This window comes from Mercenaria mercenaria, unplaced genomic scaffold (genome assembly GCF_021730395.1).
Source record: "Mercenaria mercenaria strain notata unplaced genomic scaffold, MADL_Memer_1 contig_2193, whole genome shotgun sequence".
Lineage (NCBI taxonomy): Eukaryota > Metazoa > Mollusca > Bivalvia > Venerida > Veneridae > Mercenaria > Mercenaria mercenaria.
Window position 1 is genome coordinate 1 of NW_026460235.1, and position 17,527 is coordinate 17,527.

General features: G+C 36.8%; 1 protein-coding gene across 1 annotated transcript; it reads left to right on the plus strand.

Moving 5' to 3' along the window:
* Positions 1 to 1,446: 1,446 nt before the first annotated feature.
* On the plus strand, positions 1,447 to 11,553 carry LOC128552241 (spartin-like). Its single transcript, XM_053533272.1, has 6 exons — positions 1,447 to 2,288; positions 4,075 to 4,290; positions 4,978 to 5,172; positions 6,219 to 6,380; positions 6,621 to 6,711; positions 7,457 to 11,553. The coding sequence occupies exons 1-6, from the start codon at positions 1,484 to 1,486 to the stop codon at positions 7,683 to 7,685; spliced, it is 1,698 nt and encodes a 565-aa protein (XP_053389247.1). The 5' UTR covers positions 1,447 to 1,483; the 3' UTR covers positions 7,686 to 11,553.
* The last annotated feature ends 5,974 nt before the right edge of the window (positions 11,554 to 17,527 follow it).

Genomic DNA, 17,527 nt, shown 5'->3' on the forward strand with positions numbered 1-17,527 from the left:
AATCATAACAAACAACAATTACTGGAAATCAGAATATCAAGGGAGAAAAAAAAATATTTTAGAACAAAGTCTACAGTTTATCAAATGCCGATAAATGGCCAGTAATTATCGGCAATTAGCATGACTCCTCTCGTGTCAGTTGTGTTGTTCACAGTGTGATCTCGTTCAAAGATAATACTAGATCTTTAATTTTTATCATATTATCTATGATTTTTTTATATTTCTTTCATCAAATTTCTATTAAATTTATATGAAATTAATTTTGTTTCAATTGATCTTTTACAGAACGTAACGGCAGTCTTAGATTTTAGCATAAACAGTTAACGCGGAGAGTAGTTTCCCTTTACCGAAATGGCGAAAATCTTTATGATATTTATTAAAATATATTCAGATTTGCGCTAGAAACTTGCAATGAATTTGAATGAAAAAACATTATTCCTGTTTTTCTACATAACATGCTTATCGTTAATAAATACATGTACATACTGTTTGTTTATGTTTGCATTCATTGAAACTGAAACTGAAACTGGTTAATTTGCTTAAACGCCTATTTCTACATTTAAAACATATTCAGTGGCGTTGTACAATACAAGTTGAAATAAAATATTAAATATAAAATATTTCAAATAAGATTAATTAAAACGAATTAAAATAGCAATTATTAATTTAAAGTTAATGATAATACTATATTTTGAAATATTACTAACATATAATTATCACAGACAAACATTGAAAATTTCTATCACTGTCACTAGCATCACTGTTTTAAACCTCAGTCAAAACTTAGAATAATGCAAAGTAGTCTCTGAAGAAATGCGTTTTCAACTTTTTCTTAAAGCAGTCAATTGAAGAACTTTGTCTGATGTTATGTTTCATTATGATTCATTATGTTTGTCTTGCAAGTTTTCTTGATTAGAAATACCATAAAATGTTAAGTTATGCATAAACTTAAATAAAGATTGTATTGCACAACATACAATGTGGTAACTTACAATATAGACATTTATAGCCAAAAACCATGGAAATCTACCTTAAGATTTTTGTAGACACAGGTGCATAACTTGCAAAATGCACCCTGCCCCGTTTTAGCAGCTCTGCCCTTTTTAGAGGTCTAGAAAAATCCCAAGTGCTAAACACAACAGCCTGCATGAGATCTGCACTGTTTGCCATTCGGTCAATATCTTTTTGGTATAAAGCGCTCCTTTTAACAGTTAATGGTACTGTCCAAATTGAAAGATGGACAAGTTCATTATAGAAATTTAGCAGGGTAAGGATTAACTTTTGAACATGCATGTACATGAATGTTACAGGTTATCTTCTATGTCTGACATTTAGAAATTTGGTGATACTTGTCATTAGAGGAAAACTCAGTAATGTCTATAGTTTAGTTAACTTAAATACTAAGTACCTGTACTTAGCATAAGTCACATTGAGTATTTCAAATAATGAAAAACTGTCAATTTTGCAGATATAGAAGAAAGTTATGGAAGCACCAGTACAAGTTCGACCTCCAGGTGGAAGGTCAAGAGGTGAAAGGTCAAGGTCACCAAGGTCACAGCCCAGCAGACCACCACCCCCAAGTGCAGTTATGGGAATTAGAAGCTTAAGTGATGTCCAGCAGTGCCATGATGATGCGATTAAACTGATAGAATCAGGTCTGTCAGCGGATGAACAAGGAAGGATGGATGATGCAAGAGCATTTTATCAGAGTGGTTTACAATCTGTTACTAAAGTGTTAGCAGTTAACTGTGAACAACTAAATGGAACCGAAGATGACAAAAATAAAGCTAAGACAATACAACAGAAACTTAATAAGACAAAATTACAAATAGAATATAGACTACAGACTTTAAGGGCATCTGAAATAGCTACTCAGTGTACTCCATCAGCACCACAGGCTATGAATGTTGAAGAACCTCCAAGTTACGAGGATGCAACAAGAACTCCCCAGGATGACCAGTTTGTGGAGTTAGGTGACAGTATTATGAGGGAAGATTCTGTGGACAGTAACAGTTTAACTGCTAATGCTGCAGAGATATTCTGCATTCCAGATGGTGTTCAGATTTTTTTTATCACTCCAGAAGGCTATGTTAGCGCTCCATCCTATCCCTCTAGTCTTAAAATATTCAAGTTTATAGAGCAGGAAGAAGGGGCTTCAAACTCAACAAGGCCAACAGCTTTCCTTCAAGTAGGTGATTGGCTATACCCCCTACAGCCAGGGGCATCACCTGCTTTACAGTCAAACTATGGTGCCTACCTCTTTCCTGATGTTTCGTCACCAACTCCAGGTAAATATTTTTATTATACAGTCATTATAACTTCACTTGAAATGATTTATTATAGTTTGCAAAATATATGAGCCACGCCATGAGAAAACCAACATTTTGGATTTGCGACCAGCATGGATCCAGACCAGCCTGTGCATCCGCGCAGTCTGGTCAGGATCCATGCTGTTCGCTTTCAAATCCTATTGCTATTAGAGAAACTGTTAGCGAACAGCATGGATCCTGCACGTATGCGCAGGCTGGTCTGGATCTATGCTGGTCGCAAAGCCATTTTATTGGTTTTCTCATGGCATGGCTCATATGTTAATTACTCTAATGAGTGTACAGATGAACCTCTGCATGCTACCTGTACCAGAGATTGTGGGATCAAATCTTATGAGATGTGAATTTCACTGCCATCTCTGCAAATTCTCTCCAATATGCAAGAACTTGTATAAAAGTCCAGGTAGCAGCCGTTGTGCATAGTTGACATAAGCTGTGAGATCCTTATATATGAATAATGTAAAATAAATACCGGTATGGTAGGTTTAAATCAAAATTATTGAGTATTATTTTGTAGCTACACTTAACCCTCACCATGCTGGACACAATTCATTCTGCCTTTGCGACCAGTGTAGATCATGATCAGACTGCATGGATGTGCAGTCTGATCAAGATCTGCACTGTTTGCCATTCAGTCAGTATCTTTATGGTAAGCACCTTTTTTACAGTTAATGGTACTATCCAAATTGAAAGATAGACAAGTTCATTACAGAAAATTAGCAGGGTAAGGGTTAAATTATTTATTGATGTATTTGATAATGAACGTCAGATTGAAACTGTTGATACAAGCAGATAAATGAGTTACTATAACTCAGAATAATCCAAGAAAAATACTGTTATTCATTAATAAATCAGTGGGAGGGAGCAATTTCTTCTTTAAAAAATCTTGATATACAAGTACATCAAAGCCAGTTTCATTTCCTTCACTTCTACTTTAATTTGTATTCTGATTCATTTCTTCTGCCTTCTTACTTTAATGTGTCCTATTCATTGTCATTTTGTTATCTCATATGACACCATTACCGGTTTTTCCAGGAAGCAGACTCGAGAGTGGTTCAAATAAGCATTAAGCTTTCATCAGAATCAAACTTAAGCATAAGCATAGACTAAACATGTCTTTTGCGTATACTGTAAAATCACTTCATTTCGTTTGCAAGAGATTTCAGTCTTTTTACCAAAAGGACTATTTTGGTGTTGACATAAATTCTTAGATTTCTTTGAAGATAAAATGATTTTACTTGTACATTGGGATTATATTTCCTGGATTGATTGATACAACCAAGAAGTCCATGAAAATTGGTCCAATAGGAATATTAATGATTAGTCAGTTAGGTTTAAAAAAGTAACATGCTCAAACAAATTAGATTAGCTCATTTCCAGTAACATGCTCAAACAAATTAGGGTAGGTAGGTTGTTAATTTTTTTTTTTTTTTTTTTTTTTTTTTTTTTTATTAAGTGAGACTTTTCGTAAACTATTTTTTTGTGTCAAAAAATGAGTATAAATAAGGTTGTTATGCCTTAAGAGCATCAGTAAGTTGATTTCTAACATTACTGACCATGTTTAAAAGCATAAAAAGTGCAGTTTTGCAGCTTTTTGTTAAAAGGTTGGGAAAAAAATTCTCCAAGGCCATAAAAACATCAAGGGTTAGGCCAAAAGTTTAGGGTAGGTCAGGATACCAGAAACAAAAAAAAATTTTTAGGCCTAATGATTTCTCAGTCATAAATATTCAAAATGTTACTGTTACAGGTTCGGCAGTAGGCCTCATGGTTCCAGATACTTTAGCGCCTGCAGATCGTGAACTATTTGAGGAATTCCTGAACTCACTGACAGTGTTACAGCAGCAAGGGGAAATACCAAGTGCACCTATGGAAACATCAGAGGTCAGTGAAGAAGTAAGACGGGAGGGAGAAGAAGGGGAGACAAGCACTACCAGTACAAAAATATCAAAAGGCTTGATTATAGGTATGTTGTGTGTTTTGTGGGACTTCAGAACTTGATAAATAGAAAAAAAATGCATTTGTTTTGTCAGGAAATTTTATCTTTTGTAGAGACAAGAACTGGGAAATAATAAAAGTAGGGAACAACACGTCAGAGTAGAGACAGATAAAAATGTCTTGAAAAAAAAAGTGGAAAATGCATGTGTTTAAAAGCTGACTCAACTTGATTCATGTCCACCCCAGAAAAATGACTGGACTGATTTGGATAAGCTTCAAACATTCTTCACATTCAAGACTAAACAAAACTGCACTTGTCGTATGTAATGAAAACACGAGGAAGTCATGACATGATTATGCTGCAGATATATACCAATTTCTACTTGGGCTGAGAATTGTTAAGCTCCTTTATAGTTGTAACAATAGAAATATATGTGCTGACTTAGTGATGAGTTATGTGTATTCCATACTGCCCAAAAGTGTAGTCAGAACTGTGTTTGCTTTTTTCCAGTCTTAAGCTGTGCAAAAAGCAGAACAAGAATTAGTAATTTTATTTGTTGCACAGAGGAGGAATATGAAATTCCTCCACAACAACCACAGTAGCAGTGGTCTGACAGTTCAAGTAAGTCTTAATGTCCTGTTATGCCATATACCAATATTATAAAACTTGCCAAAGAAATGGTCAGAAAAAATAAAAAGACTTCTTTCATTTCAGCTGCAGAATACATTTCCTGGGGTGTAGGCAAGGGGGCGGAGAAAGCTGGGGAGCTACTTAAGCATGGTTCAACGAAACTGAGATCGAGGCTGAAACCGGAGGAACAACCAAAACATGTTGATCCAAAAGTACAAAAAGGGATCCAGTATGCAAGGAAAGGATCTCATGTTGCAGTTCAAGTCAGCTCTTATATTGGTAAATATTCACTGATGTTCTGACAGCTTGATATGTATGGTTCTATTCATAAATGTTTAAAACAGTATTTTGCACATGGACATAGTCTGAAATTTTCCTCCCAAAAAACTGTTTCTTCTTATATAGATAGACATTTCTTTTACAACTCAATCTATGGGATCAGTGGTGTAAAGGGAGTTGTCGGACTTCTAACCCTGACAGCAGTTTTGAGTAAGATCGTAAATTGATCAAGGCTTCCACAGTCCCATACCTGGGACTTAGTAGAAGTTGAAGTTCCATGAAGTGTTTGTTGGGCATTGTTAATATGAGCCACGCCATGAGGAAACCAACATAGTGGGTTTGCGACCAGCAAGGATCCAGACCAGCCTGCGTATTCGCGCAGTCTGGTCAGGATCCATGCTGTTCGCTGACAGTTTCTCCAATTCCAATAGGCTTTAAAAGCAAACAGCATGGATCCTGACCAGACTGTGCAGATCCATGCTGTTCGCTGACAGTTTCTCCAATTCCAATAGGCTTTAAAAGCGAACAGCATGGATACTGACCAGACTGGTCTGGATCCATGCTGGTCGCAAAGCCACTATGTTGGTTTTCTCATGGCGCGGCTCAATTATGTGTTCAAGTTTCTCCTGGTGTAAAATACATGTAGATGAAAGTTTAAACTGTTGGCAGGTGCTCACTCATAATATAACCCTTACTGTGCTAATTTTCTATAATGAACTTGTCCATCTTTCAATTTGGACAGTTCTATTAATTGTTTAAAGGGGTGCATACCAAAAAGATACTGACTGAATGGCGAACTGTGCAGATCATGATCAGACTGCATGGATGTGCAGGCAGATCATGATCTACACTGGTCGCAAAGGCAGAACCAATCATGTCCAGCATGATAAGGGTTAGGTCTTAGGTGTATCTAAACCAGATTTTTAATTACTTATTCATTGGCAGTTTCCTTCATAAATGGAGCTTTAACATTCAGACTGATAAAGAATGATAAATTACCTTGCAGAATATGCAAAAAGTACTATTTTAAGGATATTTCTTTTCAGTATCTAAACTTGGTCAAGCTACAATGGCTCTAGCCAAGGAAGCAGCACCACATATACGTAAGCAGGGGGAAAAGTTAATACCAAAATCCATGAAACAGACAGAAAGTGATGGAAAATCAAAGTTGGACAGTGTGTTGGAAGTAGCAGCTTCAGGTTTAAAGGGTGGGTATAATAGCTCTTGTGTCAAAAACAGAAAAATATCTTCATGATGAATGACAAAATTTGTGGAAAGTGTGGTTAAACTGCTGAGAAGTACCTGAACAATTGTTAAAGTAAACAAGGTTCAAACTTGCAGTTAGTTTTGTAAGTAAAGTGCTGTTATGCTGTGTTACACTAAGAACCACTAAACTTAGTTCAGCATGATATTAGGTTCAGTTAAACAGTACGTTATTACTATTTTAGGATTTGGAACAGTTTACATGAGTTTGGAACAGGCAGCAAAGGTTTTAGGAAAGAATCTGGCTGATGAGACTGTAGAGATAGTCAGCCATAAGTAAGTTATATGTTTAGACATTTTATATGAGTGTTATACTTGAAAATTAATTAGAAGAAACTGAGGCTTCAATAACATTAGGACTATTTTTAGCTTGTCTGATATTTAAATAAAAATCTATCACTTGATCGCTGGCGTCGGCATTGGTTAAAAGTTTTGTTTAAGTTCACCTTTTCTCAAAACCTGTAAGAGTTACAGCTTTGAAACTTTGCACACTTGTTTATCATCATTAGATGACTGTGTAGGCCAAGAACTATAGCTCTGGTATGCATTTTGTCAGAATTATGGCTGTTTTTGTACTTAAAAATTCTGAACTGTAACTCATACATACTGTCCAGCACTTGCAGACGAACAATGGCACCCATAGGCGGTGCTCTTGTTTATCATGGGTGCAGTTAGAGATACCTGTGACATTAAGAAACAGTTAACCACTTTTTATGCCGAGGTGGCAAGATGTTTCCCAAATATAATCATGTGTGTCACTTTGTTATACTGTAGAGTGATTTGCATATGCAAATTTTGTGTAAAGAAAAACTAATTAATTTCTTGGATACAATTAATTGCAGGCTACAACTATGGGGACACAACTGCCCCATGAACACAATCATATGATTTTATCCTCACTTTCTTTTTCTCTGTTCAGCAGCTTTTTGAGATCAAAAATGTTTACTAACACTTAGTTTGTTGCTTGAAACTTGCAGATTTTAACGTTTATTTATGTGATTCAACATAATTTTTTTCCAAGGTACGGAACCGAAGTTGGTCAGGCAACAGGAAATGCTTTATATGCTACGGGTAACATTGGTATGACAGCGTACAATGCTAACCACCTTGGGGTCAAGGCCATTGCCAAGAGAGCTGCAAAGGACACTGGGAAGGCAGTTTTAGAGGATTTGTCAGACAAAAGCAAAACGCCACCACAAAAACCACCTCCCCCTGGTGCTGGTGCCTCAGGGAGTGAGAAAAAATACTGAACAATTTAGACTAGTCTTGTTATTCCATTGTTTTTTTAGCTCACCTGTCACAAAGTGACAAGGTGAGCTTTTGTGATCGCGCAGTGTCCGTCGTCCGTCCGTCCGTCCGTAAACTTTTGCTTGTGACCACTCTAGAGGTCACATTTTTCATGGGATCTTTATGAAAGTTGGTCAGAATGTTTATCTTGATGATATCTAGGTCAAGTTCGAAACTGGGTCACGTGCCTTCAAAAACTAGGTCAGTAGGTCTAAAAATAGAAAAACCTTGTGACCTCTCTAGAGGCCATATATTTCACAAGATCTTCATGAAAATTGGTCAGAATGTTCACCTTGATGATATCTAGGTCAAGTTCGAAACTGGGTCACGTGCCTTCAAAAACTAGGTCAGTAGGTCTAAAAATAGAAAAACCTTGTGACCTCTCTAGAGGCCATATAGTTCAAAAGATCTTAATGAAAATTAGTCAGAACGTTCATCTTGATGATATCTAGGTCAAGTTCGAAACCGGGTCACGTGCCATCAAAAACTAGGTCAGTAGGTCAGATAATAGAAAAACCTTGTGACCTCTCTAAAGGCCACATTTTTCATGGGATCTGTATGAAAGTTGGTCTGAATGTTCATCTTGATGATATCTAGGTAAGTTTTTTAAACTGGGTCACGTGCGGTCAAAAACTAGGTCAGTAGGTCTATAAATAGAAAAACCTTGTGACCTCTCTAGAGGCCATATATTTCATGAGATCTTCATGAAAATTGGTCAGAATGTTCACCTTGATGATATCTAGGTCAAGTTCGAAACTGGGTCACGTGCCTTCAAAAACTAGGTCAGTAGGTCAGATAATAGAAAAACCTTGTGACCTCTCTAGAGGCCATATTTTTCACGGGATCTGTATGAAAGTTGGTCTGAATGTTCATCTTGATGATATCTAGGTCAGTTTCGAAAGTGGGTCACGTGCCATCAAAAACTAGGTCAGTAGGTCAAATAATAGAAAAACCTTGTGACCTCTCTAAAGGCCATATTTTTCATGGGATCTGTATGAAAGTTGGTCTGAATGTTCATCTTGATGATATCTAGGTCAAGTTCGAAACAGGGTCATGTGCGGTCAAAAACTAGGTCAGTAGGTCTAAAAATAGAAAAACCTTGTGACCTCTCTAGAGGCCATACTTGTGAATGGATCTCCATAAAAATTGGTCAGAATGTTCACCTTGATGATATCTAGATCAAATTTGAAACTGGGTCACGTGCCTTAAAAAACTAGGTCAGTAGGTCAAATAATACAAAAACCTTGTGACCTCTCTAGAGGCCATACTTTTCATGGGATCTGTATGAAAGTTGGTCTGAATGTTCATCTTGATGATATCTAGGTCAAGTTTGAAACTGGGTCAACTGCGGTCAAAAACTAGGTCAGTAGGTCTAAAATTATTAAAATCTTTTGACCTCTCTAGAGGCCATATTTTTCAATGGATCTTCATGAAAATTGATCTGAATGTTCACCTTGATGATATCTAGGTCAGTTTCGAAACTGGGTCACGTGCAGTCAAAAACTAGGCCAATAGGTATAAAAATAGAAAAACCTTGTGACCTCTTTAGAGGCCATATTTTTCATGAGATCTTCATGAAAATTAGTGAGAATGTTCACCTTGATGATATCTAGGTAAAATTCAAAACAGGGTCACGTACCTTCGAAAACTAGGTCAAATAATAGAAAAACCTTGTGACCTCTCTAGAGGCCATATTTTTCAATGGATCTTCTTGAAAATTGGTCAGAATTTTTATCTTGATAATATCTAGGTCAAATTCAAAACTGGGTCACATGAGCTCAAAAACTAGGTCACTATGTCAAATAATAGAAAAAACGACGTCATACTCAAAACTGGGTCATGTGGGAAGAGGTGAGCGATTCAGGACCATCATGGTCCTCTTGTTATGATCTGTGATACTGTTATTGAGGAATACCTCCAAATCAGCTATGTGTCAAAGTTTCTTTGTGGATTGTAGAAAGAGGACTATGTAATTACTTACGTCTGCATATGGGTATAGAGCAGTCTGACTCCTTAGTTATACAAAACAAACATTAGACAGATGAAAAGTTATGAATATACATGTACGTGTATGTGCAGTCACATTTTAGTAATTTTGAAGACTTAGTACAGATGTTGTTCAAATTTCAGATTTTTTATGTAAAAATAATAAAAGTGTGTTTAAAGATTCTCCATCAGTCTGTCTGGAAAATATTGTGTGATAATACGCCTTGTATATAAAATGATATTGGTTTTAGACTTTTGCTGATTAATGCCAGTGATGAGCAGACGTCATAAAAGGAAGGATTTTTAGAAGGGATTATTACTTTTAAGTAAAGGTCATTTGTTTTCTTTATACTAACCCCTGATTCCTTACATAATGAAATTTCTTCAAACTTACACATTAGGTCACATGGAAAGGAAGAAATTTTTGAAGGGCCCATAATTTCTGCGTTAATGTCCCTTTCTGCATTTTGTAATATACATGCCTGGGATTCATTCAAAAATCAAAAGCCTGAAAATCTATATTCTAAAGCCTGAAATCTCCTTTTTAATAGAATTATACAGACAAATTCTTGCAGCTAAGTGCCTAAAATCAGCACCAGTCCTGAAAAATTGTAACAACATTTTGGTCTGTACCGTAGTACATTCCACTAATCGTTTCAGACCTAAGTCTACAAAACTTTACGGTACATTAACAGGAATGATCGTAATGACAAAAACTCAACAACAGATTAAAACGCATTTTATATTTTTCATGTACATGGTCTTTAAATACATGTACTAACTTTGCGAGATACTTATATAGTATTATTGTAAAATACCAGTGTAAGTAATTCATGGTACAGTACATATTGCACTCAGCAAACTTGTATACTACTGAGTGTAGGGTATCCCAAGTATTGATACGGAAGTTGTTATAAATGGGATAACAATATCCTTGTCTTTGTTGTTGCGTGGATTAGGATGTTTCTAATCTGAGTGGTAACTTTGTCGGTAATACTTTCTCTTTGTCTTAGTTGCACATGTAGTATCTGAGAAGGCACAGTGCATTCAAACATAAATATTGCGTGTCCATTTATTTGAAAGAAAAGATGTTATGTTTTTCCATTTTTTTCTAAACTTTTTTTTATGTTATAACTTTTTCCTAGTTCTTATCTACATTTTGTATATTTTGGATTTATTTATATACTGGGGTATGGATATTTGTTTCTTTCAGCCGCAGGTTTATAATAAATACATTCATTGAGTGAACAAGAGATGCAATTTTTTTTTTTTTTCAAGAGTGGCACAGCCATGAGTGAAAATTTAGAATCTGTGTTCACAAGTGAAAGATATTTGACCTAAAATTTTCCTTTTTATTGCATTGTTTTTCAATGGTTTCTACCACATTATACCAGTCTTACCCTCATAATGGCATACACGTAGAGCATGACATTACAAATTTACAATGCTAATGTTTAGAAAAAAATTTAGCTCTTCTAAATATTTAGATGTCTTTTACATTTGAATACATTTGAGTGCAAATTCATTACGTTTTTTAGGTATTTATTTACTTCTATATCTTTATTGGATGTATATTTTGGAAAGAATTTCTGATTATATATCATTCATATTCTTTTGCAATCAAGTATAGTTCTGTAACAGTGGAAACTGTTTGAAACAGTGGAAATTGTAAATATAATCTTGTTATATTTCAGTTAGCCACTGTAAAGCTTTAAATGAATTGTTTTCAGTGTAATTATTGTCAAGTTTTGTTATCAAATATAATGTTTTTTTTTCTGAAACTGGGTGATAAACAAAGATAATCAAATAATGGCTTTTTATACCATTAAATTATAACATCGTGTTCATTGTGTAACTTATAATTCCAAGCCAATCTATGGAACTATACCATCAACAGTATTGTTCTTAGAGTTTAAGTAACCTCCCCGTGATATTGCAAATGGCGTCAAGAGGGGTAGGGGGGATAACTCAAGATGGGAAAAGAATTCAGTCAGAGTAACCTCCCCTTTAATTTGCAGATGGCGTCAAGGGGGCAGCGGAGATAACTCAAGATGAAAATATTCAGTCAGAGTAACCTCCCCTATATCTTGCATATGGCGTCAAGGGGGTATGGGAGATAACTGAAGGTGGAAAAAAAGATTTCAGAGTAACCTCCCCTTTATTTTGCAAATGGCATCAAAGGGGTAGGGGAGATAACTAAACCTGGGGAAAAATCACCTAGAGTAAACTCCCCTTTATTATGCAAATGGTGTTAAGGAGGTTAGGGGAGTAATTGCATCCATGAATTCTTCTGACCGTTTTACTGAACTTAATGCTTATAAGCATATAGAAACAAATTATTGTTTAATTTACTAGTGCGTAATATATTTTTCAAAAAATAAAACAACATTTCTACACAGACTTCTGAAATGAAGGTCTGTAAAGCCAGTGGAAGATGTAGCCCCTGAAATAATTTCTGTATCGTTTGAAAACGTTTCAGTACTTTATAAAAGTGATATCTTATCCAGTCAGTATCTAACCATCATTGGACCAATATCTCTTTTATATAGGATAGATATCGTAAAATAATGTCAGACCATTATAGTTGTGCTCACTGCTTTTAAGTTGGACCGATAATCATGTCTAGGTCTAATATCGATCAGGTATCAAACTGTCTATCCGTCACTGTTGATACTCCGTCTTTTACTTGACACTTGTTGTTTTTGATGTGTTTAACACATATGAATGATTAGGTACTGACTGAGGGGATTTTTAATCATATCTTACACACATAACACTATGCCTAATTGTAGGAAAAAAAGTGTGAGTCATATTTTTATATTGGTCAGACATAGCGCCTACCCGCCAATATTCCGACTGCTGTCTATCCAACTGAGTAGTAAAGTGTAACATGGTGTTCAAAGTAAACCTTTGATTTAATAATAACGTGTAATGTTCCTAGCACCATCATTTCATTACTGTATCAACATTTTGATAAAATACATGTACATTTGTATTTAAACACTACTGACGGAATGAATGATTAAGACTTGAAAAACCTAAACAAAACATATATAAAATCGAACATATAATACTCGTTCACAAATATTTACAACTCAAAAGTATGTATTTACAACTTTCCCGTGTCTCGCGATGCTAAGCTGCTATAACCGTTAATGTATTAGTCAGAATCCAAAATAGTTGTAAATATATTAGCCAGTAAATCTATTTATATCTTCGGCCTTTGTTCGGTGACCTAGTTTCCGCGCATTGATATTTTACTGCAGTCAGAAAAAAACAGCAGATATATATAATACACTGACTGAAAATACATTAAAATTTTGATGTTCGACAGCTGAAAATACCGTCATGGCAAAATAATTATATTTTGATGGTTAAATAAATGTACGGCATGGAACTACTTGTTTGTACCTATGGCACTACTTTTGTTCGGTTTACAGTAAGTAAAATCAGTTAGGGTAGCCTCCCCTTGATTTTGCAAATGGGTTCAGTTAGAGTAACCACCCTTTATTTTGTAAATGGCATCAAGGATGGTAGGGGAAGTAACTTCTGACTCAAAAAAGTGGTTGGTTAGTGTAACCTCCCCTTTATTTTGCAAATGGCATCAAGCAGGTATGGGAGATAATTCAAGATGAAAAAAAGGATTTAGTCAGAGTAACCTCCCCTTTATTTTGCAAATGTCGTCAAGGGTGGCAGGGGAGATAACTAAGATGGAAAAACAAAATAATTCAGTCAGAGTAATCACCCCTTTATTTTGCAAATGGCGTCGGGGGTTAGGATGGAAAAGTAAAAGGATTCAGTCACAGTAACCTCTCCTTTATTTTGCAAATGGCATCAAGGGGGTATGGGAGATAACTCAAGATGGGAAAAAATCAGTTAGAGTAACCTCCCCTTTATTTTGCAAATGGCGTCAAACAAACAAACAAATCCAGGGGGTAGGGAAGATACTCAAGATGGAAAAGAAAGAATTCAGTTAGAGCAACCTCCCTTTATTTGCAAATGGCATCAAGGAGGGTAGGGGAAGTAACTTCTGACTCAAAAAAGTGGTTGGGAAGATACTCAAGATGGAAAAGAAAGAATTCAGTTAGAGCAACCTCCCTTTATTTGCAAATGGCATTCAAGGAGAGTAGGAGAGATAACACAAGATGAAAGAAAAAAGAATTCAGTCAGAGTAACCTCGCCTTTATTTTGTAAATGGCATCAAGAGGGGTAATGGAGATAACTCAAGATGGGGGAAAATCAGTTAGAATAACCTACCCTTTATTTTGCAAATGGCGTCAAGAGGAGTAGGTGAAAAAACTCAAGATGAAACAAAGATTCAGAGTAACCTCCCTTTATTTTGCAAATGGCATCATGGAGGGTAGGGGAAGTAACTTATGACTCGAAAAGATGGTTGGTTAGAGTAACATCTGCCCTATTTTTCAAATGGCGGGGTGGGGAGGAGATAATTCTGGATGAAAAAAAGGAATTTCAGTTAAGAGTAACCTCCCTTTATTTTTCAAATGGCATCAAGGATGTTAGGGGAAGTAACTTTTGACTCGAAAAAGTGGTTGGTTAGAGTAACCTCCCCTTGATTTTGCAAATGGCATTCAAGGAGGGTAGGGTAGATAACCCTAGATGAAAAAAAAGAATTCAGTTAGAGTAATCTCTCCTTTATTTTGCAAATGGCGTCGAGGGGGTAGCATTGCCTGTCCGGTTAGCTCAGTAGGTAGAGCATTGGACTACGGATCTCGGGGTCATGAGTTCGATCCTCGGTTGGGGCGTATGTTCTCCGTGACTATTTGATAAATGGCATTGTGTCTGAAATCATTAGTCCTCCACCTCTGATTCATTTGGGGAAGTTGGCAGTTACTTGCCGAGAACAGGTTTGTACTGGTACAGAATCCAGGAACACTGGTTAGGTTAACTGCCTGTCGTTACATGACTCAAATACTGTTGAAAAACGGTGTTAAACCCAAATCAAACAAACAAATCCAGGGGGTAGGGGAGATAACTCAAGATATAAAAAAAGAATTAAGTCAGAGCAACCTCCCCTTTATTTTGCAAATGGCGTCAAGGGTGTAGGGGAGATAATTCAAAATAAAAATAGTTCAGTCAGAGTAACCTCCCCTTTATTTTGCGAATGGCGTAAAGGGTGTAGGGGAGATAATTCAAAATAAAAATAATTCAGTCAGAGTCCCCTTTATTTTGCAAATTGCGGTAAGGGGGTAGGGGAGATAACTCAAGATGGAAAAAAGAATTCAATCAGAGTAACCTTCCCTTTATTTTGCAAATGGCGTCAAGGGGGTAGGGGAGATAACTCAAGATAGAAAAAAAAGGAATTCAGTCAGAGTAACCTCGTCTTTATTTTTCAAATGGCGTCAAGGGGAATAGAGGAGATAACTTAAGATGGAAAAACAAAAGAATTCAGTCAGAGTAACCTCCCCTTTATTATGCAAATGGCGTCAATGGGACAGGGGAGATAACTCAAGATGGGAAAAAGAATTCAGTCAGAGTAACCTCCCCTTTATTTTGCAAATGGCATCAAGGGGGTAGAGGCGATACTAGTAACTCAAGATGGAGGAAAATCAGTTAGAGTAACATCCCCTTGATTTTGAAAATGGCATCAAGGAGGGTAGAGGAGGTAACACAATGCAAGTTACCACTAGACTGGCTCCCGTCCCTATGTTTGTTCTTATTTACATATATATGTTTATTCATTAAGAGGGAAGTAACTCCAGCAGGTTGTTTTTACATTGACATTTTTTATTGCCCCTGGCTCCAAACAAGTATGGTTCAGCCATCAGATAAAAATGCGCTATTTTAGAGGCTTAAGATTTTCTTATTTTGCTTGCAGTATTTATATAAAAAATAACCATGCAGCCAGGGAGCCAGGCTAAGTAACCACTAGTAAATAAGACGAATGATGAATGTAGTATGTCAGATTACAGCATGTCCGAAAGCAACACGAATATCTTAGAAAAATGAAGCAAGCACAGATCATTTATCAGAATTAAGCATGTATGAATGTCAGAAAGAAACAACATGAGATGGACAAATAGTCATGTAACAATGCAAAATGGGATGTCAGAAGGAAGCATATGAACATGAGAATCACAAATGCATATATGTGAATATCAACATTGGATTGTACGAAAGCACACTGCAATTTTTGCCCTAATTCTGTTCCATAATTATGTCTCTCTTCTCTGGGGGAGACATTGTTTTTGCCCTGTCCGTCCGTACGTACGTCACACTTCATTTCCGATCAATAACTGGAGAACTGTTTGATCTAGAACCTTCAAACTTCATAGGGTTGTAGGGCTGCTGGAGTAGACGACCCCTATTGTTTCTGGGGTCACTCCGTCAAAGGTCAAGGTCACAGGGGCCTGAACATTGAAAGCCATTTCCGATCAATAACTAGAGAACCACTTGACCCAGAATGTTGAAACTTCATAGGATGATTGATCATGTAGAGTAAATGACCCCTATTGTTTTTGGGGTCACTCTGTCAAAGGTCAAGGTCACAGGGGCCTAAATATTGAAAACCATTTCTGATCAGTAACTTGAGTACCACTTGACCCAGAATGTTGAAACGTCATAGGATCATTGTACATGCATAGTAGATGACCCCTATTGAATTTGGGGTCACTCTGTTAAAGGTCAAGGTCACAGGGGCCTGAACATTGAAAACCGTTTCCGGTCAGTAACTTGAGAACCACTTGACCCAGAATGTTAAAACTTAATAGGATGATTGGTCATGCAGAGTAGATGACCTCTATCGATTTTGGGGTCACCCTGTTAAAGGTCAAGGTCACAGGAGCCTGAACATGGAAAACCGTTTCCGATCAATAACTTGAGAACCTGTCGACCCAGAATGTTGAAACTTCATAGGATGATTGTTCATGCAGAGTAAATGACCCCTATTATTTTTGGAGTCACTCCGTTAAAGGTCAAGGTCACAGTGGCCTGAACATTGATAACCATTTCCGATCAATACCTTGAGAACCTCTTGATCCAGAATGTTGAAACTTCATAGGACGATTGAACATGCGGAGTAGATGACCCCTATCGATTTTGGGGTCACACTGTTAAAGGTCAATGTCACAGGAGCCTGAACATGGAAAACAATTTCCAATCAATAACTTGAGAAGCACTTGACTCAGAATGTTGAAACTTCATAGGATGGTTGAACATGCAGAGTAGATGACCCCTATTGATTTTGGGGTCAATCTATTAAAGGTCAAGGTCACAGGGGCCTGGTCATGTAAAATCATTTCCAGAAAATAACTTGAGAACCACTTGACCTAGAATGTTGAAACTTAATAGGATGATTGGACTTGCAGAGTAGATGACCACTATTTATTTTGAGGTCACTTGATCAAAGGTCAAGGTCACAGGAGCCTGAAAAGTGACTTGAGAACCACTAGGCCAAGAGTTTTGAAACTTAGTGGGATGACTGGACATGCCAAGCAGATGATCCCTATTGCAGCCAACCGTCAGTGTCTCTTTGACTTTTGCTCCTGACCCCTATTGACCTCCTGCCTATAGAACTTTGCGTAGGGGGCGACATGCGCTTTTTAGCTCACCTGTCACAAAGTGACAAGGTGAGCTTTTGTGATCGTGCGGTGTCCGTCGTCCGTCCGTCCGTCCGTGCATCCGTCCGTCCGTCCGTCCGTCCGTCCGTCCGTAAACTTTTGCTTGTGACCACTCTAGAGGTCACATTTTTCATGGGATCTTTATGAAAATTGGTCAGAATGTTCATCTTGATGGTATCTAGGTCAAGTTCGAAACTGGGTCATGTGCCATCAAAAACTAGGTCAGTAGGTCTAAAAATAGA